Genomic DNA, 24,726 nt, shown 5'->3' with positions numbered 1-24,726 from the left:
TTTTTAATAACCATTAAACATGACCGCTGCATCCCTATCTTAACTGTATCCCTATCTATACAAATAGGACACCCTTCTCGTATTTAGGGATATTTATAACAATATAGCAATGTCAAATGAATCATTCAAAGTTTGGTGTTATCTCATGCAAATTACATATCTGTGGCTGTTCAACTGGTGTAAACTGGGTTCCCTGAACTGTGAGATGAACACGACAGGATACTTTGATTGGTGTTATAACCCGAGGCTAAACACAGCGCTACATGCACAAATTGTCATAGCTAATATATACGTGTATAATCCATATCAAGACAGAAAGAGATCTGCACGTGTTATCCAGCTCACGGACATCATGGCATATCAGTGTATCTTAGCACATACTAAGGTCAGTCATATACTGATAGTTTTATCTAGCATACGGTCTTAGGGATTATTTTCAGCCCTTTATTATTGTGCTGTCATCAGCACAAACCTGTAGGTAGAACATGGCATATTATATAAACCAATATATGGTCGAATATCTAGCAAATTTTCAGATACTGGACATCAGTGCAGTAGACCCTTATATTATGCAGCCCGGGGCCCGTCGTCAGTACGGTAGGCATCTCAAATTCACGAAGTGCTTGCCATGTTAAATCTAAAACCACCCATTTTGTCGTAAATGGACCATCAATAAAGAATCTAATATGTGGGTTGACGTTAAACGTCGTTAAACTGAAAGAAATGCATAACGGAAATCCCCTGAACTATAAATAGCAAGCCAATGATGTGGCGCTTGCAATAGCTTATGGGCGAATCAGATTGTATCATGACAAACACGTCAGAGAAGTGACAGAGAGAATTGCGAGTTGGAACGAAACTGTCCACCTTGCGGATTCATACATCGAGATGGCGACTGGAGGCGACGACTGGGACCCATTCTGTGCTGGGGACACTGGACTCTCCAAAGAATCGAGAGAAAGGATCCAGAAGTATGGTAGTTTATATCCTTGAACGTGAGCGTGTTGACACGCTGATCATATAGTGCATATGTATCTTATTAATAGACAATTATTATTTTAAATATTCTTCAGGACGGCGAATCAAATAAATAATATATTATTATATATATTTGCAGACATGTATGGCGCTTAATCTGGTGTGGTTAGATGACTGAAAAGCTTTCCACTAATAGCGAAATTTACATTGTAGGCCTATACATGTTAGCCTTTTTTTTTTTCTTTTTTTTTTTTGACGCCATCTTAGCATCACGTACACGATATGCACGGGACGCAGCATAGAAAGTTAAATGGGACAAAGGTGGGACAAATACTAGGCTGAATGGCATATTATAGTACCAGGTCTGTTATACGATTTATACCTCGAGTACTGTAGTTTTATGAATATTTGTGTGAAAAAAACATGTATTGTCTGGTACTATACATGTTTAGTCAACCGATCATTTTGATTTATTTATTTGATTAGTGTTTGACGCTGTACCCAAGGGTAGGCCTATTTCACTTATATGACGGCAGCCAACATTATGGTGGGAGGAAACCAGGGAGAGCCCCGGGGAAACCCACAGACATCAGTAGCCAGTCATTTTGAATATCACATGGTGGTAGATGCATGTATGCCTTATGTCTCCTTATTCTACATTTACACAGGGTAGACATGAAGAGATTTTTTGAAGAGAAAAGCCTTGAGCCTTATATATATGTGTACTTTGATGAGGACGACATGGCAAAGGTATATATGTACCTGTACATACTTAAACGTGTTCAGTTCAGTTCAGTTGCTAAAATCATTGAATATAAAATCATACAGGAACATACATGTATTCACTTCAGGTTTCTTCATTATTAAGGGCATTGCAAAAATAATTTGATTAAAAGATGTAGTATTAATGAATAAATGATTAGGCTTGAGTGCCAGAAGGTGTACTAGAAGCATTCAACCTGTTGATATAGTCAGATTATTATGAATGGAATTGAAAAATTAAGACATTAAAAGAATGGTATGTTTATTTATTTGTTTTGTTGGCTGTAAGTTTTCACTCCTCTGACTCCTGCGGGTGGAGGAAATTAATTGGAGTGCCCAGACTAAACAACTGCCTTTTGCCAGCTACCTAACAAACCTCCTGTCTTATAGCTGGACGCTGAAGCTCTTAGAGCAGTATTTGAATATGCTAATTGTAACTCATTGGGTAACGGTCTCAAAGTCATAGTGAGCTAATGGTTTAATCATGTGAACCAGAGAGAGCACACAGGAATAACACAAATGTTGGTCCTGGTTTTCAGGTCCATGTGTTAGCTGTTGGAGAACGCTGCACACCGTACTATGGAGGCTTCTTCTATTTTGTTGTCCGATTTCCACACAACTACCCTCAAGACCCCCCTAAAGTTAAGCTAATGAATACAGGGGGAGGCAGGGTTCGATTTAACCCCAACATCTACATCAATGGTAAAGTCTGCCATCCCATCCTAGGGTATGTATCGTGAATCATTCTTAATTACAATCTACACAATATCCAATGATTAGTATTGATCGGAAGCACAGGCCATTATATACAGCTGGTGATGTCGTCAATTATTTTCATTTGGTACATAATGAGAAGTTGGTTGCTCACAGCCACAACATAGAACCACAATATGATCACTCCAACATCAGGTAAAGTGTTCACTCACTTCAGGGTTGTGGTGCTTTTTGTTTATATGAAAACGGCATCGCGTTGAAGGAGGCCAGCATAAATGCTGACAAAGTAGTGGTGCCCTAGTGGAACTCACTCATACCAACTTTAAAAGTATATTTGGACTTGGTTGACTTGTGCATACCCTATTTCTTCTGAAATTTGTGACACCTGGTCTGCTCATTTCAGCCAATATATGCCAATATATTTGTAACTCAATGTAAATGTTGTTTCTTTTTTCTCACATGGTTACACCCTCTAATGAACAAAGGATAATGTTTGTCACTTATGGCAAGCTCCAAGTGATGGAAATGCAAGAATTGTAAAATTGATTTAAACACCTTATACACACTACAATGTGGTGGTGATGATGAATGATAGTAAATTCAGTTTGTTTTTTTTTTGAGATCTTGAAGTGAAGTGAGTCCTACACGGGCATTTCTGACTACATTTCTATATTGTAGTTCCAGTTTTAGTGTGTACTGTCACAGTGTGTTTTAGCATCTCAATAAGGTTTTCTTCTATTTGGGTGGGTAAACTCGCCTAGAGCATCGTTCTTGTGAAGCACAATACTTATTTCATGAAACACCATTATTGTGAAGCACAATACTTATTTCATGAAACACCATTATTGTGAAGCACAATACTTATTTCATGAAACACCATTATTGTGAAGCACAATACTTATTTCATGAAACACCATTATTGTGAAGCACAATACTTAGTTCATGAAACACCGTTATTATGAAGCACAATACTTAGTTCATGAAACACCATTATTGTGAGGCTTGTTATAATAACATGTGGGTGTTCAGTACAATCTCTGTATAGATTTCTGTGTAGATATATGTTGACAGTTATTTGAGTTTTTACTCAACATGTTTCACTTGGCGTTAAAGCTCATAACTGGCAAAAGCCAGATAGTACGTGGGGAACTCCACCACATTTTGAAATCTATGTGTAAAACTTCTGACAAGGTGGCAGCTGGAGTAGCAGGAGCTGGACTTGATCTCACATCCTCAATGGTCAAGAACGAATGTTTTCCACAATATTAGATGGTCTTTATTACTAAAGATTGATCATTGTTGCTTTTGTTGCACAATTGAAATGTTAATAAGTTCCCAGAAAAAAATTTTATAGGGAGTTTTAGTAGTGCTAATTAATACTTTTAGCTATTGTTATGTTTTTTTTGTTCCTTAGGACATGGTCAGAAAAGTCATGGAAGCCAGAGAATCAGCTGTTTGATGTGCTTTTAGAGATACAAGCTATGCTGAATGAGAGACCATTTGAAAATGAGCCAGACCCTTTTCATCCAGGATTTCCTTTCCCAGTATGTTGAAAACTGTTTTATAGCAGATGATTGTATTATTTATGGTGTAGATTTGTTGTAAATTCTTTTTTTTTATTTTTGTTTTTTAATCTTTCACAGCTGAGGAAGCAGTAGCTCTTATACAGGGGAATGAACTCCAAATTTGAGGTTGTAGCTTAAAATTATGCTCATTGTTGCTCTAAGAGGACATTATCAAGAGTCCAGGTGAACCAAATATATTCCCCAAACAAAGATATTCCCATTTTATATACTGGTACCGGTATAGTAGATATTGGCAATCTTTAGTTACTGGTACCATGGCAGACATGAAAAGATCCAACACAACATCACCTTTGTACTTGTCAGTATGTGTCAACTAAAAATTAATACTGCTCATGCAAAATAATTCGGACAAGAAGCCAGACCTATCTGTACAGAGGATGTATATCTGTAATGATAACCTGATAGCCAGTTTCCTGTTGTCCACTTTATACCTGGGCCATTCATATGCAGTACAGGCCAGCTCCACACTGCAGGTATTGAGAAATCAAGTCAACAAAAGTTCATATTAATACTTTGTCGCAGCCTTATATGATAGGTCTTGCAACATTCTTCAGAGACAAATTGGCATCAGATGAGATACTTGTTACCACCACAGACTGTTTCAAAGCGATGTTATCTGATACTTCTCAGTCCTTTTATGGGTCAAAATCCTATGAGGGCATTTCTGAGGTAGCAGTAGTGAAAATTGTCACGGATATATCGAAGTAGTTGGAGTTTTAGTGTGACAGTAGCGTAGTTTGTTTTAGCATCTCCATAAGGCTTTCTTCTGTTTGGGTATTTGGTATTTAAATCCACCTAGAGCATTGTTATTGTGAAGCACAATACTTAATTCATAAAGTACCGGTCAAATTATGTTTATTTATAATAAAATTTTCTTGTTGTCTGTTCACACCCAGGGGTTTTAGTTTATTTATTACTGTAGTTACGAGACCTCAGTAACTTATCAGTCATTTTGTCGGGTCTCCCATTGTTTTGAAAGCTAGAAGGCATACTGAAGGTACATACCTTCACCACAGCTAAATGTGCAAATCACTCACTACAGATGGATACAGACAACCTGAATATGTTGAATCTTTCAGAAAAATCACTGCATTTGGATCCAGATCCCCAATAAATATAATCGACCAGTGCTTGGTTTAAGGCCGGCTGTGCACAGGTTTAATCAAAATATGCCTGTAAGACATCTTGTGAACTGCCTAGTGTAAGTCGAAAGCTTATTCTGTCAGTACAGGATTTTAACAAACCTGATATTGTTGAAGAAGAATGTCAGTGGACAGGGGTTGACCATTATCTCTGCTTGACCACAGTGGGTACCTTGTGTGATTGTTAACATAGCTGGTGCAAATCTGGTTAGTTCGATATTTAAAGTGACTTCAATGTTTCTTTTTGATAGGAACTGCCTGGTAATGACATGAGTAAATATAATGATGTGATTCGTCATGAAACATTGAGGGTAGCCGTGTGCGACATGCTGGAGCCTGGTACTGTTGTCATGCCAGAGGAGATGAGGTAAAGATGTAAAATCATGTTCAGAATGTTATGAGATAGCTAATTACATGAGGTCTTCTCACAAGACTGTGTGGGTAGTGATATGTGTGTGACATACTGAAGGCTGGTAGGCCTACTGTCATGCAAGAGGAGGTGAGGTAAATTTGACAGACTATATGCATTTAAATACTTTATTGAAATGTAAAGGATACATGAAAAGGAACAATAAAACACAGATGGTGTTTCTATGCCAACCTAAGAAGATTATTCCATGGAATTTTTCTTTAAAAAAATTTCATTTTGGGGTATTTTTATACCTGTTGATTACCCATCTATATTATGCATATTTTCTGTCGATGGTCGAATTTTACCAGAAATTATGTCATTGTTGATCTTGCTCAGAACTTGGTGAAACACCCCAGATATGCCCCGAGCCCAGTGAACCATGTCACTACAGTGTGGGCAAGGTGACATGTACGCAGATATTGCATGGCTTCGCTCAAATCCCCGCCTGCCCCATAGAGTTTTATTTAAACAGGTATCATTGCTGATGTCACCGCTGCAAGCTGCTTAATTTCCAGACTGACTCTGGGGCTTAAGAAAACTGTAATTTGAAGCCATTTTTACCCCCCAAAGTGAAAGCTGAAGATTTATTTGTACAGTTATGTTATTACACATCACATGATAATCTGCACATAAAGAAATAAAACCAAAGCGTTTCATGTATCCTTTAAAGTAAAACTATACGTACCAACTTCAAATTCATTAGACTAATAGAAGGGGAGAGTAGAGAGCTAGATTGGTCACTGCTGTCAAACTTCGTCTGCTGCACAGGCATCACATTCCAACCAGTCTGAGCCGGATTTGTGTCATTTCTTGCATCAATTTGTATTCTTCAGACACCAGTTTACAAATGGATCAATGTTATTAATTAAAGAGATTTTTTGGTTATTATTTATTTGTTGAAATATTTATTCTGTGTGAACTTCTTCTTCCAGAACCAAGATTAAAGATATTTTCTTTGACAACTACAAAGATTATATTGGCATTTGTAAAAAGAACAACCACTTAAACGACATCAAACTGGATGATCATGTAAGTGTCATCATTTGGTTTCCATTTCAAACATCTGACAGGTTAAATACTATTGCTTTGAAGTATAGTATGTGATATTTTCATTTCCACTGATAAGCTTCACAAAGTAGAGTATTGTGATAACTCCAACAAAAGATACAAGCACAATAGTCTACCCAGTATGTAATATTAAGGCAATGTTCAAGGTCTACAGAATCATGGGAGCATCAGTTTAGCTGCATTTCTCAGTGTAGTTAACAGCTATGAATGCACAGCAAACCACTAACCCTCCATCTTTCTTCTCTGTGAGTCTATGTACCCAATGAAATCTTAAGATGGATTCTACATTGGCAGATAAGCGTTACAGTAAATAATAATATCCCTGCTCGCCTATTCCTGTGGATCTCGTGAAATTTCCGTGGAACTTGAATAAAGTTTTTTCTAGAAAATGGAAATTTTATCTTGAAATCAAGACTGTTGAGCGGAACAGCAGGTCTTTGTCCAACACATGCTAATGAGTAACCTGAACAGAGCTTGGGGATTATTACATGCCATAAGGCCTTGTATATGTGTTTAACCTTTTGAGAACCATGTGACAGTAAAATCATCTGATCATTCAGCCTTACATTATTATATTTGCAGGATCCATTTGGACATATAACTGTCAAGATGGGCTTAGCTGATCATGTATGGAACTTCAATTCCCATCCAAGAGATGGAAACTTTGACTACCACAGCATACAAGAGCGCATACAAAAAATTAAGCAGGAAGTTGACAAAGAGAGAGAGAGATCTGTATTAAATGACTGGCTACCCTAATTATTTATTGCCTGTGGACAGAATTAAAATTTTTTACATTCACATCTATGTTCAAGAATAATGACTAAGTTAAGACTAAGTATAACTTACGCCAAGACACCATTGTGATCCTGGGGCATAGTCTTAACACTGCAAAATGGGGGCAGAGGTACATGTTTTTATGAACCATTTTCAGGTGTACATTCTATGCACGTTCTGTACCTGTACCTGTATCACACAATTTTTCTCCGTTGCATTGACCATGAGACTTCAGTCAACATTAATTTGAGTTCATCAATATCCAGAAGGGGATGGAAAAAGACGAAGCAAATCTAATGACTCTTTGATATAATTATTAATTGTATTCATCCAATCCACGGAGACAAATTTCAGTGGCACTTCAGATTATTTTCACTTTCATTTCATTTTTATGTTTTATGACAACCACTTTTATGACTAAGTATGACGAAGTCATGTTCATGGATAGACAGATAAGTACAAGTCAAATTCGTCAATAGACGGGGAAGAACCTGTGCATTTCATGGATAGACAAGCCAGTTTCATGAATGAACAGAAAACAAAGACGGAGGAACTGGGATCAACCATTTGCTTGTCAGCCATGTGGCGTGAAGAAAACCAGTCTTGCATCATAATCCAAAATTATAAATCTTAACAGTTCACGGTGATATCTTCAGTTCATACAGATCAAAACATGGCCAAAGGTTGACTTTTTTACCAGTTTACCTCCCCTTGTAGTGTAGACAGCAAGATGTTCAGTGAACTTCAAATCTGAGATCATGCTGCCTTCCTCCCCGGCTGTACGTGGGAAAGTCTTCCAGCAACCTGCGGATGGACGTGGGTTACTCTCAGACTGTGCCCGGTTTCCTCCCACCATTATGCTGGCCGCTGTCGTTCAAGTGAAATATTCTTGAGTACAGCGTAAAACACAAATCAAATAAATAAATTAAATAAAATCAAATATCAGACCTGTTGCGTTTAAATTATGGAGCCCATGATGTAAATTCAGTTCTGCCATAGAGACCGTTGGGAATTACAAATACTTTATATAGTAGACTTTCAATTTATTTTCAGTCTGTCATATTGTATACTTGAACGATCCGTGAGAGCACCTTGCATTATGTGAATCTCTGCACTGGTTCATTTGCATATTATCTCGTTCGGCAGACAGTGACGGATTTTCCCATCCAATTCTCTCAATATACCACTTTCAGAAAGTATATTTATTTTATTTGATTGGTGTTTTATGCCATACTCGACAATATTTCACTTATACGATGGCACCCAGCATTATGGTGGGAGGAACTCTGCCTGGAGAAAACCCACAACCATCCACAGATTGCTGGAAAACCATCCCACACACGGGAATCAGCATGAGCTGGACCTGAACTCACAACAACTGCACTGGTGGGAGGCTTCTGGATCATTGCCTTGGCCACGGAGGCCTTCCTTGGAAAATATAGGCCGACATTTAGGAGCCGAATGCAACTCATTTTTTTATTCAGCTGAACCAACTCAAAAATTCTGAATTTCTATCAACAATATGTCCGTTTAACCAAAATAGTGAAAAGATGGTAAAGAGATTTGCAACAAACTGTGTAAAAGTTTCAATTTCCAAAAAGCCAAGCCAAATTTCTGACTAAAAGAGTGTTATTGATGAATGTACATAGTGGTCTATATATCTGTGGTCTATATTACAACCTCTTATTAAAAAACACAGTGCAGTGGACTTGTTAGTTCAAGTTTATTGGAATGCAGTCACACCAGTATTAAACAGTTCTGGTAAAATAGAACTACATGTTCTCTGCTCTAGTTCCTGTACGGTGGCCTTTGTGCTGTCTACAAGATTTTCATTTCCAGCTGTTTCTGACACTTGCCATATCTATGTATACAGCCTACACAAGATTCTTCTAGAGTTTGATATACGGTGTTATATTTTGTATTTTACGTCCAATATTTCTGATATCATTTCTATTTTCTGCATGAACAGATTTGAGAAACATAATTTACAATGACCAATAAACAAAATGATTGAAAAACAGCTTGAATTTTGTTATCACAATTGTCTGACATCCATGACTAAAAATCAATTCTCCCTCCCTCCCTCCAAATAGAGAAAACAGCCTGAGCAATTATCAGAATCATGGCAAACTACATGCAAAGAAGAAAAATAAGAAAACAAGAGGAAAACAGACAACTATTCACCAGGGACATCCATTCCAATGTAACTTACTTGAGCTTTCCTGTAATATTTAAGCTGAACAATAGTGCAGTGCAGAATCAGCATCCACTTACCCAAAGCACCCCACATTGACAGGTTTTAACTGTATGCACGTCACTTTCCTCAAACAAACATGCATTCAATGCTGCAGTAATCAAGTGGTTTATGTATGGATTGACTACAAAGAACTGCTTATTTAACAAAAGAAAATTCTTCCCCCAAAACACCATATTTTTGTTACATTACCACTTAAGGTGGGCTGCATTCATGTGTTCATCCACTTTTCTATCCTACATAATAAGAGTCCACACAGTGAGCATGTAATAGTCTCATCATTTGATGTACAAGTACAGTATTTGGAAAGGTTTACAGCCTTCCTCAGCACCAACTTTGTTACATATGTTCTGGATGGTTTTTCAGGCAGTTGATGAAGTCTTCACACTTGAGCTCACCCTTGCAGATTCTGTGAATAGCTGTGAACAATGGAAACCTGAAACACAAGCATGACAAGAATCTATAAATTTACAATGCATAAAATATCAACCGTAACTGTGTGCATTGGTTAATATTACATGTACTATACTATCATAACTGCATTTTCCTTAAAGGTGAACTGTCCTATTTTTATTTCTCTCTTCACCTGAGTTGCATACCTGTGATATGGATAAAAAAACACTCACACTCACATCGCTTGTCTGCCCTTGAATGGTGCTGGTGTGACAAATATGTGTGAAGTTACAGTGGTACTCTGGTTAAGAGGCACAATGCCGGCTACATTGGATGTGATCCGCGCTCTTTGACAGGAAAACTGCTTTTGTGACCAGGAATGTTGAAAATAGAAGGTACTGCTTCAGGTTCCAACCACCATCGGATTTTTTTACTTTCCATTTCACTTTAAAATCCAATTCCAAACACCATTTTTAGTCTCTAAGCTGGGTCAAAACACACCTCAAAATAGTTGGAGCATAATTTTGAGTGCTTATTGAGCAAAAAATTGTCTCGTCGCATGGCGATTATCCATTTTCATCGCATGGAGGGGTCTGATGGGAAGGCATGAAAAGTAATCCCATAGTAATTCGGTGTGCAATAAGCACAGCCCCAGAGGTGCACGAAACGGCATCGCTCCACTGTGATTTCATAAACTAAGGAGACATCCAGGGCAGATAAACATGTAGAGAACATCAAGCACCATTAAACTTGTCCTATCGGCCTTGAAAAAAATGTTTTTTTACAACATCTAGCGATTTTAATTCTTTTCATCACTTCGGCTCCGTGTTTCAGATACCTCTAGGATATACTGTGTCAGTTTTGCAACAAAAATTTGATCAACCTGGACAGTTCACCTTTAATCTTCTATGCATAATGTGAATATTATTACTATTTCTTAAAAACAAGTAAAAAAAAAATCAGCATAGATGTGAAGTTGCCAATATAGTAACTCTTCGTTTCTGTCCTGAAAGAGTAAAAAATCTGATACAACCATGAAATAATTATTAACATTGCTATGGTAGATAACCACTGCTCGCATGTTTAGGAAGCAGACTAAGATGGGTACTTCAGAGAAAACCCAATTCAAATTTTGGGCATTGTCCACTAAGCACTTTGTCACCACATGTTCCGAACGTGTGTTGTCAAAATGGCTGTTACCTTAACCATTAATAGACTAGTGCCAGCGAAGCCTAGCCAAGTACATGGCTAAAGATGAAGAGATAGAAGGCATATAATCCCAGCAGGCAACACCCATCTCTTCCAAACAATATTTACAATAATATTGATCTGTATGTGTTCACATTTTCTTGCCTTTTTCAAGAACAGCATTTATACTGTTAGGAGTATTGAAAGCTGAGACACATATTTTCTCAACATTCATCAGCCATCATACATGAATTACATACTTTTCCTCAAAGCCTTTGTTCTTTAACATGAAGTTGACCTCAAAAGCTGTAGGTGGTCCTTGAAGTTTCTGTCCATTCAGCATTTCTTTTTCCAACTCCTCTATACTCTGTCAATAGAAGACAATAAATTGAACACTGGTGTTTTCAACAATCATAAAAGAAAAGTCCTGACATTCCAGAATCTCTCCCTGTATGTAACCCTGAATTCTAAATAAATTTTGGTGACAATCAGTGCAATTCCTCAACCCTCCTTGCCTGCATAAGGGTGCTCCAAACTGTGTGAAGAGACTTTATCTGCTCTGGCATTACACTGCAGTACCTGTGAATTAACTCTTTGCTTACGAGCAAAACTGTATAAAACGTTCACGTATTGTATAAAGAACAAATCAGTACACCACTGGATCGACTACTGACAGGCAATGTACCCATGAACACGGAAAAGGATCAGGAAAATAACCTACGATAATGTTCTAAGCATCACAAACTGAGCAGTGGTACTGTTTTTCAAATGTGCTCTGATCCAACATAAGATTGATTCATTTGATTGTGTATACTTTTTTGATACTTTGTCATACTCCAGATATTTTCACTCATATGGTTGTCAGTCGAGGAGATCTTACCCACAAAACATTTGTCGAGTACCTGACAGACCACTCAAGTCAGATGAATGTGGGGCGGATTCGAACGCACCACCCCACTGGAAAAGGTCTAGTGGCTTCCCAACAGCAGCATTCAACTCCTTCTGCCAGTCAACACAATGAAGTCAAAGCTACACAGTGCTGTTGATGACAAATTCCATTTTTGTTTTCTTCATACTTTTATGAATGCAAGGAATAAAACTGGGACAAACAAAAACTAGAAGAATATTTATGGCAATAGTTACTGCGTAACATACTCTTGTGCCAGCCATTTGCAGAATACACAGCATACATTCTGTTTGCATCTGAATTTCTTTTCAATGAAAGATTAAAATATATTGTGCAAAAAGTAAATCAGACCTTTCCGGTTTTTGCATAAGCCTCTGCTACACGTCTGTTTCGTCCACCATAGCATGTTGTCACTAAATCTGCCACTCCACAACTTTCCAGGAACGTGGCCATTTGTGAACCTGTATTACAAAAACACACAGTTGACCTACACAGCATCTATCAAACATTCACATCACTATGTGTCATCATCACTAAAATGGATACAAATTCAAAAATATCAAGTGTATTATACAGCAAAAATCTAGCGGAGCATGCAGACAACGGGCTCCATGTTAAATCTGCGCACAAACAGCACAAACTTTAGCAGAAAGTGCAATCCAGTAAAAGACGTTTGGGACAATGTGCAATAAATAACGCTCAGAGGGTGCAGAGGAAAGACTTGGTTATTTATTTTTCAGTCGAACTCCACTGCACTCAGCATTATTTCACAGTATATTTGGCATTTAGGGCAAAATTGTGAAAAGTAGGAACAGCTTAGGTGAAATATAAAATCTACTAGTTACAGAGATTTGCAAATGAATTCAGCCCCAGCTGCAAAATTGTTTGTAAACTTTAAGTCTGTTACATGAAATCTTTTTTAATTTGATCAGAGGTCATTCACAGGTTTTGTATTTATTTTAAAGGTGAAGAAAACATAAAAATGATGTCAAAAGCAGATGAAAGAGCACGAAAACTTATCCTCAAATATGGTCTTAATTTTTTTTTTTTTTTTTTAGATTAGTCTGTTTAGGAAAAAAGGGTACTTTTGCATGGTGGATATTTGGAACCACCTCTTGGTATATATTGTATTTACATAATAATGTCACAATTCAGAGTGTGAGCATGTCTAACAAATTTATCTGAATATAATTTTGTTGTTTATATACAAACAAACGTATTTAATCTAAATTATGATAATATTTATGAATATATTAAAAATATAAATATAATCAAAATCCAGATTGAACACATTTGTTAGCTGAAAATACAAATGTAGTTATTAAACATGTGTTACATCCTCATTTATAACATTATTACACAGACAATATACTAGTATACCAAGAGGTGTTCCTAAACATTCACAATAACAAATTTATTTTCAAGTGTCTTTTTCTCTTTAAAGTATAAGACTGCACCTGGTTATTGTTTATTTTCAATCAAAGACTAGTATTCAAAGTAACTTAAACCACCATTAAACGTTTTTTTGGATTTTTTTCAACCCAATAAAAGTTTAGAGAAACTGTGATTTGGACAGCTCTTCAACATGTCGCCATTATCCTGAGAAGTGTGATGTCACCTTTACTCTAGCTCTTTAACGTCGAAGATATTTTTTGGTATAATCGGCTAGGCAGTATATTGCTGGAAAAAGTTGTGGATGTTGGTGATGAAAGCCCAAGTAACCAACCATGTATAGACAACCACAGTGCAATATTCTTGGATAGGCACCTATTGCATAAAACTGCCATAAAACTGATCAAACTCTCCATAAATAAAATAACTGTTGGTAGAATAGGCCTACTACCATTTACAGGGATCACTGGCTCAGTATTTGAGTATGTGCGGATTCGTCGCTGGCACCTCGGTTGCAATGTAACATAGAATGTACGGCCACTGTAGAAGGGTTGACCTGGGATCCAGATCAAATCGCCTGCAGATACAGTTGGCATTTTTGGTTCAGCAAAAGCACGTTGTGAGAATAGCTCCATGTACCTCTACACCTTCCCAACGGGGTTGAGCTTCACAACATTCTATTTGATTTTCTTAGAGTAGTGCCCAACTTCTGCCCACTAGCACCTCAGGCACTTTTCTTGTGTCTCCTGCAAAAGTACAGACCAACACAAATATGCGTGCTACAATTTCGACGACCTCACCTTCATTCCTTAGAACATTGCCAGCCTCGTAGATCATTGTACCTTGTTAGAACTAAACCAACCTGTACTGGCGACTGCATCCCGTGTGTAACAGACCAGTGGCTTTCAGAGCAGTTGGCCCCTTTTCAAATTTTGCAGAACTGAATTAGTGACGTATGACCACACAGGTGAACTAGGTTTTTGGCTAGTACTTCCCATCTGTGTGAGTGAAATATATTGTAACAGTTGTAGGCTTCAAATGAACTAAGTTAAGACGGCTTCGGTGAGAACTCTCCACACACAGTAGGCGACATTGTTTATACTCGCCACGGCCATCGTGATGCACAGGTTTCATTTTAACATGGGCAATAATCTTCCAGACTGGCAATCTCCTAAGGAATGAAGGTGAGGCCGCCAAAATTGTAGCACGCATATTTGTGTTGGTCTGTACTTTCGCAGGAGAACTGAGAAAACAATTTCAAAATGATGTCTATGTAGTAGTTCAGTGTTATTAGCTATCACTTCATGATGTGAATGATTTAGGCAACGTCACATCCTTGACCGCGCAATCAAATTTAAACGCATTTGAATGGACATAATTCCCAAGATGGCTGTCTTGCTTCACATCAGCTGTTAGCTCAGTATTGTCATTTTATTTTATCTCTTATACGGTGAAATCACGTCAGAATAAAGTACAACATTTTTTAGAAAACTTGAACATCCCACTTTTGGGTGAAATATGTTTTAGCCAGGTGCTGTCTTCTCCTTTTAAGAAAAATGTTTAGAAAATATTCTTGACCACATTTACAACTGACTTTTTGAACTCTATGTACTCTTAATGTTTTCTCTGCCTTTAAGAATACTTTCTCACCTCCTTGTTGCTTGATACATACAGAAGAAAAAAAAAATTAATTAAAGCAACCCAATATCCTACCTGGATAAAATTCTTCACAAAACTTCACCATCTCCATGAGCCCAAGCCGTATAACTGCTGCTTTAGTGTTGTCCCCATACCCTAACCCATCAGCTATACCAGCTCCTACGGCAACTACATTCTGCAGTACAAAAAGAATACAAAACCAAAGCTAACGAGCACGGCACTGCCTTGATCCATTTCAATCTACCACACATTCCCTTAAGCAGCAGAAGCAAGAACAAAACCACACATGCAAAGCATTAAACCAGTTAAGTAATGAATAAAAAAAAAGCAAGGCTGCCAAAGGGCTAGCCTGTAGGAGACACATGAATGCAAAACTTCGAAAGTTGTGAATTTGTTAATTTACAGTAATGCGATGGAACAACCCCTTGTCATTGTGCTTTATATGCATGTAAAATTCCAGGTCAATACATGCTGTACTATCTGAGATACCACCCCTAACATTTACTGGACTGCTTTGATGGCCTAATAGTTAGAACATCTGTCTAGAGTTTGGGAGACCACAGTTCAACATGACTCGGTCAGGTGTCATGTCTGGTGTCTCTGGCATAATACTTCAGCGGCAGCAACACTTGGTCGGCATGGACTCGCAATGCCACAAGAAGACACAGCCTATGCACACACCTAATAACTCCTCGTCATATGACTGAAGAATTGTTAAGTACGACGTTAACCCCAAGCAGTCATTCATTCATCAGTGCTATAGATAAGGGGTGTACAGATCTAAATACACTTAAAAAAAACTTTTTGGAAGCAACTTCTGCTTCTGTATTGCAGAAAATCATCTTAATATCGCTCCCAAATGTCCAATTTCAATTCTCATAAATCGTCACTCCGCAGTGTTAAGGTACCACTGATGGTCCAGCTCCTGACATATCGATGTACTTATGATTTCGGGAAGAGAAAAGCTAATGCAATGGAATAAAAAAATATTCTGAGAACAGCTAGCAACATATGCACAAAAATACTTCAGGATTTATACTATATACTGCCAATAATTAAAGCACAAAATACTAAATTCTTGTCTACTATCAATATCAACAATCGTTTTATCATCATAGCAGCCTATGTATAAATGTATGCACATGTAGGCCTATGTCTTTTCTTCACCCCCTCCCACTCTATCAACTTCATACTTTCCAGGTGTATTACCGAAACAGTGAAGTGTTGAGCATTTGAAAAAAAACATGTGTTCTGCGGTACCACGTAGATGGAAAGTCAGAAGTAACGTACTCCGTCTCTTTCAAAGTCAGGAGAACAAAAAATTATCTGTAGCACAGATTCAGACTAACATTTAATTTAACATGATTCTAGAACACAATACATGTGAATTTTGCAATTCAACGAAATTAATGCACACAGCGAATCAAAGATGGAACACCCCCTCATGTTACTGTGCTCTAGATGTGCCCTAAATGGGAGCTTAATACATGCAGTTCTTTTTAAGACACCACCCCTAACATTTTGTTCAACATTGCTTTCCCTATAAATTGGATAACGATGCTCGAGGTAGGACATTTTCAAAACACACATATCATGTTATTCTCAGTCATTTAAGCCTTTAATTTTTTTTGTTCACATGGTTACTTTTATGACACATATAAGCTGGGGAAATCTGATTTCTTTTCACATCACAGCCTTGCTTAGTTAATGGCAGTTCAAACAATGCTGTTGGATAAGCTCTGAATTTAGTCCAGCATGTCCCAAATCAATAATTAGTTCCACACAACTAGTATTGAAACTTGCATCTCAAAACCATGTGAAAATAATAAAACAACTGAGAAGAGATAGTGAGACTTCAGTTCTTTTTGAATGTCACAATAGTAGTTCTATTTCATTAAATAAATGATCTCTCTATGCAGTTAAAAAACCAATTCATCAGAAATGCAAGAAATTCATGCCATGTAACTACAACACTGAAGAGACAAAATGCGTAAATATGTTCTTACCTTCAAGGCGCCACAGACTTCCACAGTTTGTTCATCTTTTACACACACTATTCTGAAATATTCCGTTTGAAAGACTTCTTTGAGTAAGCCACTATATTCATCAGATTTGCAACCTGTTGGGACGAAAAATAAATAGGTAATCACCTTTATGCATACCGTGGTTTTATTATTGTACATGTAATTTCCAAATTTCATACAACTTTCTGTGATAAGTATGTACATAATACTTTTTCACAATATATAACTGCCTGATTAAATATAAGTGTCATATAAGTTGGCCAGCCCAATATCTGCATGTAAGTAGAAGAGAATGACAGAGTGAAGATCAAATGGTCTATACAACAAGTATTTATGGTCTCTGGAGTTCAGGATTACTGTTACCTATTGTAGCTTCACAGTAATTCTCTCCAGCAACTTCATTTGCTATATTTGCTCCCATCAGCACTGCACAGGGAATCTGCAGGGCCTGTCTAATTACGTCAGAGATAAGAATAATGCCGCCTTGCTCCCCAACATCAAAGCCCTAAAATATAAGTTGAAATCATATTTAAGTCACTACATTCTTTTTTTTTCTTTACGTAGAAGGACATAAATCATGTTATACGTGTTTTACACTGAAACCAAAGCTAGTCCTCCTAGATTAGTTGATATATGCCTTCTGGTTTTCATCTTATTTTCAACTCCAATGACCTTTTCACCCGTGGATGAAATAAGCTATCCATAATGAATAAGCAAGAAACAAGAGCGAGCATGTACGCCTTGACCAGCTGCAAGAGCCAGTCTGCAAAACTTTTAGATGTAATGCTTAGGTAGGTTGCCTTGTCCCAGCAATTTTAAATGTGCCTTATATGTTTTCTCCTACATGACACAATCAGGAAATCTGCTAAAAATCTGCTACACTGTCAGACAATAGCTTATGAAAGTGCAGGTTTTATTCATCGATGCTGCTAGCAAACTTATAGTACATAGTTTCCAGTGGCATGATCCCTGTGTGTTCACAAACCTTGATAAGAGATACAGCAATGGCACCTGACTTCACACTTCCCTGTAGCTGCTTACAAATGCCTTTGACAAACTGATGAGGCACAACAAATATTAAAATATCTGCATCTTTGGCTGATTCCTTCACATCAGGGACAGCTTTCTGTGTGACAAAAAGAAAAAATGCATCACTACACCTGTTTTCATTGGAGAGAATCTATAATATGTGCTCATTAGTTGACTTCCTGAGCTGTGCAAGAGCTGACCTACCAAAAGAATACAAATACCACGATGTGATTTATAATGGTCATCTGCTTCTGAGAGCCACCTAAGATGACTGAGCCTAAACTCATTTCACTGACCTTCAGGCTAAAATTAGTTTTTCTAGACAATAATCATTTCAGGAGAGGAACCTGTTAAGCTTTAACTGAAGTAACTGCACAAAAGTTTCTGTGTAATTAAACACCACATCACTCAATGTGCTCCTTGTCTGGAAATACTGAAAGCCCTTTCTGAAGTAGGATTGGTCCCTGCTATTGTTATTTAAGGTGCTGGCTTAAACAGTTTGTATGGCCGCCTTGTTTCCCAAGTAGGTAGTCCCCACAAAGGATGTCAAAAACTCCATACATGTAACTTTCACACTCTACTGCCACTGGAATCTTGCACTAGTTGTCATAAATGCTTCCACTTAGGCCACTTTGGGGGACTTACCCGTTCTTCAGTAGATTATGGCCAGTTACCACCTATGGGACTAGAAACCATTACATTGGCCAATAATGGATCTCTTTACACAGTGAAATTTAAGAACGTTAAATACATGTATGGAAACACTATTTACATGCAAAAGAAATCCTTATGTTACACCTATCTAACTTTTACATAATGTTTAAAGAAGGCTTTTATGTTTACCTTAACCGCACACAACACAAGCATTAAGAAAAACTGACATTTTTGGGACCTCCATTTTTTGTCTCCAGCCCTTCGATTATTCTAAAGGACAAAAATAATCTGCTCCTTAGTCCCGATGATAAGGCCTGATAAAATAGATGCTCCAATCTTGCAGGCTACTAGAATTCCAGGTTGCCAAGGTTTGAATCTAAATTTAAATAAGTGAAAACAACTGGATGTTCGCTGACCATTTCGAATTTCCTAAAGTCCCCAACTGATCTCTCTGAGAGGCTCACTGGGTTATGAACTTCTCTGGCCTTCTTTAATCATTTTTGTCAACAGCCTGCAATTACCACATTCTCTGGTAACTTGTGACCGGGCAAGTACTTGACATTCTCGTGGTCGTTGTTGATGATTTCTGTTAGTTTCTTTCCATTTACCATCTCCTCATACACATACATACACACTTCTTCCTGGAACTTTTTAGACAATTCTGGGTCCTTCACATTATTTCCAATAATTTTTGCTATTGCTGATCCCCTGAAACAAGTACAAATTGTCAATATTTTATTTTGCACCCTTGGTGACATGACATTTAAGTGGCAATATGGTACATGAATCCATTTAAAAGAGTGAAACAGATCTATCTTATGTACATGTAAGTAGGCAGTACATAGCATGGGTTATTTTTAAATATCAGAACAGTGTACAGAGTTGTAACTGAGACAGCAATGTTTAGACTCAAGTCTAAAGCTCAGCCCCAGTGCTGTAAGGACGATCAATGCTGGCCCTATAGTTAAGTTTAACACTTCCATATATACATGTAGAATGGCCTGAACTGGGTCAGTTTTCCCTTCTTCCAGGTGCTCCTAGGCAAACAAAAAAGGAGGTCAGTAATGAGTTCTACATGTAGCTCCACAATTTAACCACACACTGTACACTGACTAAAGTCTAGACTGTGTAAATATAGGTTTTCCATGTCAAAACAATTGCTAGAGAATGAATCTATATATACAGCAGAAAATATACAATTTGCAATGTACTGTCACATGTAAGTTTGTTCACCCCAGATTTATGATGTAAGTTTATGTAGCACATGCATTACAACCTACTGTTAGTCATTACAACCTCACACCATTTAAAATGGCTGATTCATGCCGACTGATTTGTAACCCTTGTCCAGAATGAAAGAGGTTTAAGAGTCCTGTATTGTTTTCAACATATCCACATCCAGTAGTGACAGTTACATTGATAATCCCCTCAACCAACTGAAGGCAGAGTAAATACTGGACCCAGCTGCTGCAGCATGGCAATGTCAAAAACCTAAAACTAGCAAGTGAACTTGAATGTTTGGGTTCTAAGGTGGGCCTAATATGTGGTGTAGAGGTCTTGTGTGGTGTAGAGGAAAGCTTACAGCTTTTTGTTTTAGGCTTCAGGCCAGTAATGAAATGTCATGTTATTTAAACATCTGTGAAGGCAATGCATTCAACGGATTCTGAATTATCACACACAGCAAATAATGGGGACGTAATAGCGCCTAAGTAAGCTGGTTGAAATAATAGGCGTTAGGTTCTAACTTCTCCACAGAAATTAAAAGATAATTTCTGAGTGACTAATGAATCTGAAATTACCCATTCAATCCAACAAGATGCTTGCCTACCTAACAATGCATTTAAGTGAAAGATTCTTACTATGGCAGAAGTCATCAATCAAAAATGGAAAACATGAATGGGCAGGCAAAAAAAAAATTAACTTTCACATGGAAAGAATATTTCAACTCCTTCAGCTGTAGGTTTAAAGCTATACAGTGCCTACCAATGAAATGAATCAAGTTGAAAAACACCTACATGTATCTAAAATTCTCAGTTCAAAATTGAGTTTCTCCAACTTGGCTAATACTTTATTTTTTGTCTATCAAGTATGAATTTCACCAAAGACATTTCTATACAAACTCCACAACCACTCCCACTCCCAAAGATTTACAACTGCCCCATCTACATGTAATGGGTCAAAAGGGTTTAACCATGAAGGTTACAGTTTATAATGAACTGCTCTTTGTAAACAAGTTCCTGTAAAAACAACTGATGTTGGAAAATTTCCAAATCTCCAGTACTTTCATTGACTTCATTAAGTCATCTGGTTATGCAATGTTTAACAAATAAACCCAACAATGCCTCAAAAAATATCCAGTGCAAAAGAATAAACACAACCGGTGAAAAGTTTACTTACTTGGCCCTCAGCCAACATGGGGTCCCTTTTTTTCACGTTATTTGTCAGTGCTTTTACCCTTGGCTTTTTCAAACTTTCTCTCACATCCACCAAAATCAATCACATTGGACCAACAATGATCTTCATATACATATACATAAACTGTACTTCAGCCTTCACAGATTCAAGTTAAGTTCTTGCTAAATGACCATGTTTTATAAATTCTGACGGACTCTTCTGTACTGTTGTAGCTAGGCGACCTCTCAATAACTGCATATGTCTAGAGTATCGCCACACCACCATACATTTGGTGCATGAGTAAAAGCAAATTTCAATGTTACTGATTCTCATCAGTGATTTCCCCACTACCGAGTCAGGCCAAAGCAATGCTGTTACCAGCCGACGTTTTGAAACAGTTGAATTTCTGACTTGTTCTCCGTGCAACATGGCTGACAAGAATATCTGCCTTACCTATTTAAATTTAACTTTCTGCAAGGTACTTTAATTTATTATTAGTATGAGTCTAATACACTTCTTTGCAAGGGGGTGACAAACTGAGCTTTATTGATGAAGACAATGATTAACTCATCACTTCATCATTTGCTTTTTTTTTTTTCAAAGCCATTTTGTACGAATTGGAAATAACCCACCTCACAATCTCACACAGGCACTTCTACCTACATAAGAAGCCTTGCTTTCCAAAAAACATTCCACTTGTGTATATCTTATCATTACAACAATCCCACAGGCACTGGTTTTACACTGTTTTTAGTATTATTTACTCCATATTTCTCATTATTCTTAAACATATATTTAGTTTAGCAAATGAAGAAAACTGATAGATCCCAAAAATGCACAATAAAGCAAGCATGGTTGAATATTTCCATGTTTCATGAAATCATGCAATAGGTTACTGGTCCGCAGGCTTACAGTGCATGTACAAAATCTACATGTACATTTAATCTGTACACATAGCTGTCAATAACGTGAACGCAATACAAAATACTTCAGATGTTTGGAAAATGAGACTTCAAGGTGTTCAATGTAATTTCCAACAACCTTGATATACATAGGTGTGTAGGCTATAGGTCTATGTATCATACAGCTCTTCAATATTTTGTTGCAACTGCATGTGTATCAAAGCTTTTCTACATATAGCATTTAGCAAAAGAATTTGGAACATTTTAAAATGAATATGACACAGCAAATGAAAAAAAATTAGTGCAAACATTTTTTTCACAACTTTTAATGCGTCCTGTATAGAAAACACTGACTTACACATGAAAATTTATGTGCTTATTTTTTACTTAAATTAATCAGAGTAGAATTATATACACAACTAACCATCCATGATCATGCTTCTTTTATACGTAAATTTAATTTTTTAACACAACAATGTTTGCACAGTGGTACGAACTTGTAAGCTGACTATATGTACAATACTGGTACGTATATACTGCTGCTCGTCTGTGTACAAAACAATGAAGTATTATATATGGGTAGCTATAATGGTCCGATGAAATAAGTTTGATCGTACCAAGTGATCATTCTACTCTTGAAGTGCTACTGGATTCTGGAGAACCATGTTTTTAATACTGTGCAGAAGCAAAGGGAGGTAACTTCATAAAATGAAAGCATTTAGGGGCACAGTGGCAGTACGTGTTTATCGTTCTCTCTCCGCCTTTCTGTAAACATTGACGACCACATATAAACCTCCGAATAAATTTCATTGTTTGATGATTTTCAAATTCCCTGAAATACTAAAGTTAAGATCTATAACCGATTAAGGAATATTCAAGCGCTGGATACAAAGTGTATTGCCTAACACGAACAAGGAGACCCAAAAACTTCCTCCAGGCCAGCTGAACCTGTATGTGTGTCTTCGATCGATATTGGATTTTGTACAGGATATGGAAGTCCTTGAACAGGTTGAGCGATATAACAAATAGGTTGTTTGGAAGTATTCTGTACATTATGAAGTGGTATTGTACGAGTGACAGCTCAATTTAAGTTTAGCTGTGTTCAAAATCCGTACTGATGACACGTCCCAAGCGTCATTTAAGTCCAAAGCACATTTCCAGTCAAAAAAAGGAAGAATAATATTAATAATATTGTCTTTAATTTTCTTGGGTCATTTTTTATATCTTCCACGTCTCTACATTCACTAAACTGAACATGCCTAAGATAAACAGGTGCTATGATGCAAATAACTTGAAAAACAGGAAAGCACCATCAGCAGTGTACTTGCTCTAATATTAAGAGATCGGCCGAGCTGGTTTGTTAACAAGCCTTTTCGAAATCGAGGCTGCGTATCTTGGTATATGCGTATGTGCTTTTTGGGGCTAAACACAAAACTGAAGACTTGGCTTAAAGTTAAATTTGGTATGAAGTCTTACACCAGTTTTGAACAATCCTGCTCTTGTCTACAAGGTGGTTTTATGTTCAACCATTTGGGAGGGCTCTAACAGGATTTTTCATGTTGAGTATTAAACGTTGGAAATAAAAATTGTCAGAAATTGTTCGTAAAAAGAAAAAAAAATGACTCCGCAAGTTTTATCTCATCATGGAGCTTGGATAGGTCTAATAGATATAAATGTCTGAGAATGATACATTTAATGCGTACAACAGTCGAGTATTGAGGCCGTCCGTCGGTAATCTACGTACACTCTGCCACGTCGTTTACTGTGCTCTCTCTCCAGCTACACCAGTGTGGGGATGTCCAAGACATGCGTGTAGTAGTACACCGAGCTACCCTTGCTAGCCCGCTTACGGGATGTAGAGTCAGGCAAGCGATCACCGTCCCCGGGTTATTCTATGTAAGCTAGCTCAGCAGCTTACCTTAGACCAGCCTCCCGTTCTTTTATGCGGACAAACACAGTAACTAGGCAAACATGCAGTCCTTATTCAATCGACGAAATAAGTCGACAGTGAATGGGAGGCACGGTTTTACAGGTCAGTCGAAAGCACACGAAACAACTTCTCAACTGTGAGTGTGTGAATTGTGGTAAGTCCACGGGAGACTTGATTTGTTCGACTTGCACGCATCAGTGTCTTTAACCCAACGCATCCCTCAGGCCTGCACTTACCAATTCCCAGATCCGACAATGCAAATTTTCTTCTTATCGGACATCGTGGCGTGCTTCTAAGAAATACTCCCTCACACCGAATTTTGTTTTAGCAGTTTACGTCGTCGTCTGCCATGTCACGTGGTCTAACCCTGTCCTTGACCCTGACATTTGATAATAGACGGGCGACTTTGATTGGTTTAGGGAAAATGACGCGGGAAACTTGGCTAAGGTTGTCTCTCTCGTCCGTATAGTTTTTGTCAAATTTAGATCATACATAGCGTACCGTGTGTGATTGTTTTATGTTATATGAATTACTAATTCACTTTCAAAAAAGTACACATCA

General features: G+C 37.5%; 2 protein-coding genes across 2 annotated transcripts; one reads left to right on the top strand and one right to left on the bottom strand.

Moving 5' to 3' along the window:
- Nucleotides 1-836: 836 nt before the first annotated feature.
- Nucleotides 837-7,421, top strand: LOC135464590 (ubiquitin-conjugating enzyme E2 Z-like). Its single transcript, XM_064742034.1, has 7 exons — nt 837-971; nt 1,647-1,728; nt 2,280-2,467; nt 3,869-3,998; nt 5,434-5,549; nt 6,527-6,623; nt 7,245-7,421. Exons 1-7 carry the CDS (start codon nt 889-891, stop codon nt 7,419-7,421), a joined length of 873 nt encoding a protein of 290 aa, XP_064598104.1. The 5' UTR covers nt 837-888.
- On the bottom strand, nt 7,276-24,515 carry LOC135461749 (glycerol-3-phosphate dehydrogenase [NAD(+)], cytoplasmic-like). The gene is made up of 9 exons (XM_064738972.1): nt 24,402-24,515; nt 19,461-19,647; nt 18,242-18,382; nt 17,620-17,761; nt 17,239-17,351; nt 15,287-15,407; nt 12,533-12,642; nt 11,535-11,641; nt 7,276-10,129 (listed from the first exon to the last, which is right to left on the bottom strand). Exons 1-9 carry the CDS (start codon nt 24,443-24,445, stop codon nt 10,033-10,035), a joined length of 1,062 nt encoding a protein of 353 aa, XP_064595042.1. The 5' UTR covers nt 24,446-24,515; the 3' UTR covers nt 7,276-10,032.
- Nucleotides 24,516-24,726: the final 211 nt, after the last annotated feature.

This window comes from Liolophura sinensis, chromosome 1 (assembly GCF_032854445.1).
Source record: "Liolophura sinensis isolate JHLJ2023 chromosome 1, CUHK_Ljap_v2, whole genome shotgun sequence".
In the NCBI taxonomy this organism is placed as follows: Eukaryota; Metazoa; Mollusca; class Polyplacophora; order Chitonida; family Chitonidae; genus Liolophura; species Liolophura sinensis.
Note: the sequence above shows the minus strand (reverse complement) of the source record. Positions and strands in the feature narration are given on the sequence as shown.

Coding starts and splice junctions, on each gene's coding strand:
- LOC135464590 (XM_064742034.1), top strand. CDS start 889: ATGGCGACTGGAGGCGACGACTGGGACCCATTCTGTGCTGGGGACACT. Junction 972..1,646: donor TCGAGAGAAAGGATCCAGAA/GTATGGTAGTTT, acceptor ACATTTACACAG/GGTAGACATGAAGAGATTTT. Junction 6,624..7,244: donor ACATCAAACTGGATGATCAT/GTAAGTGTCATC, acceptor TTATATTTGCAG/GATCCATTTGGACATATAAC.
- LOC135461749 (XM_064738972.1), bottom strand. CDS start 24,445: ATGTCCGATAAGAAGAAAATTTGCATTGTCGGATCTGGGAATTG. Junction 17,762..18,241: donor TTGCTGTATCTCTTATCAAG/GTTTGTGAACAC, acceptor CTTATATTTTAG/GGCTTTGATGTTGGGGAGCA. Junction 17,352..17,619: donor TTACTGTGAAGCTACAATAG/GTAACAGTAATC, acceptor TCGTCCCAACAG/GTTGCAAATCTGATGAATAT.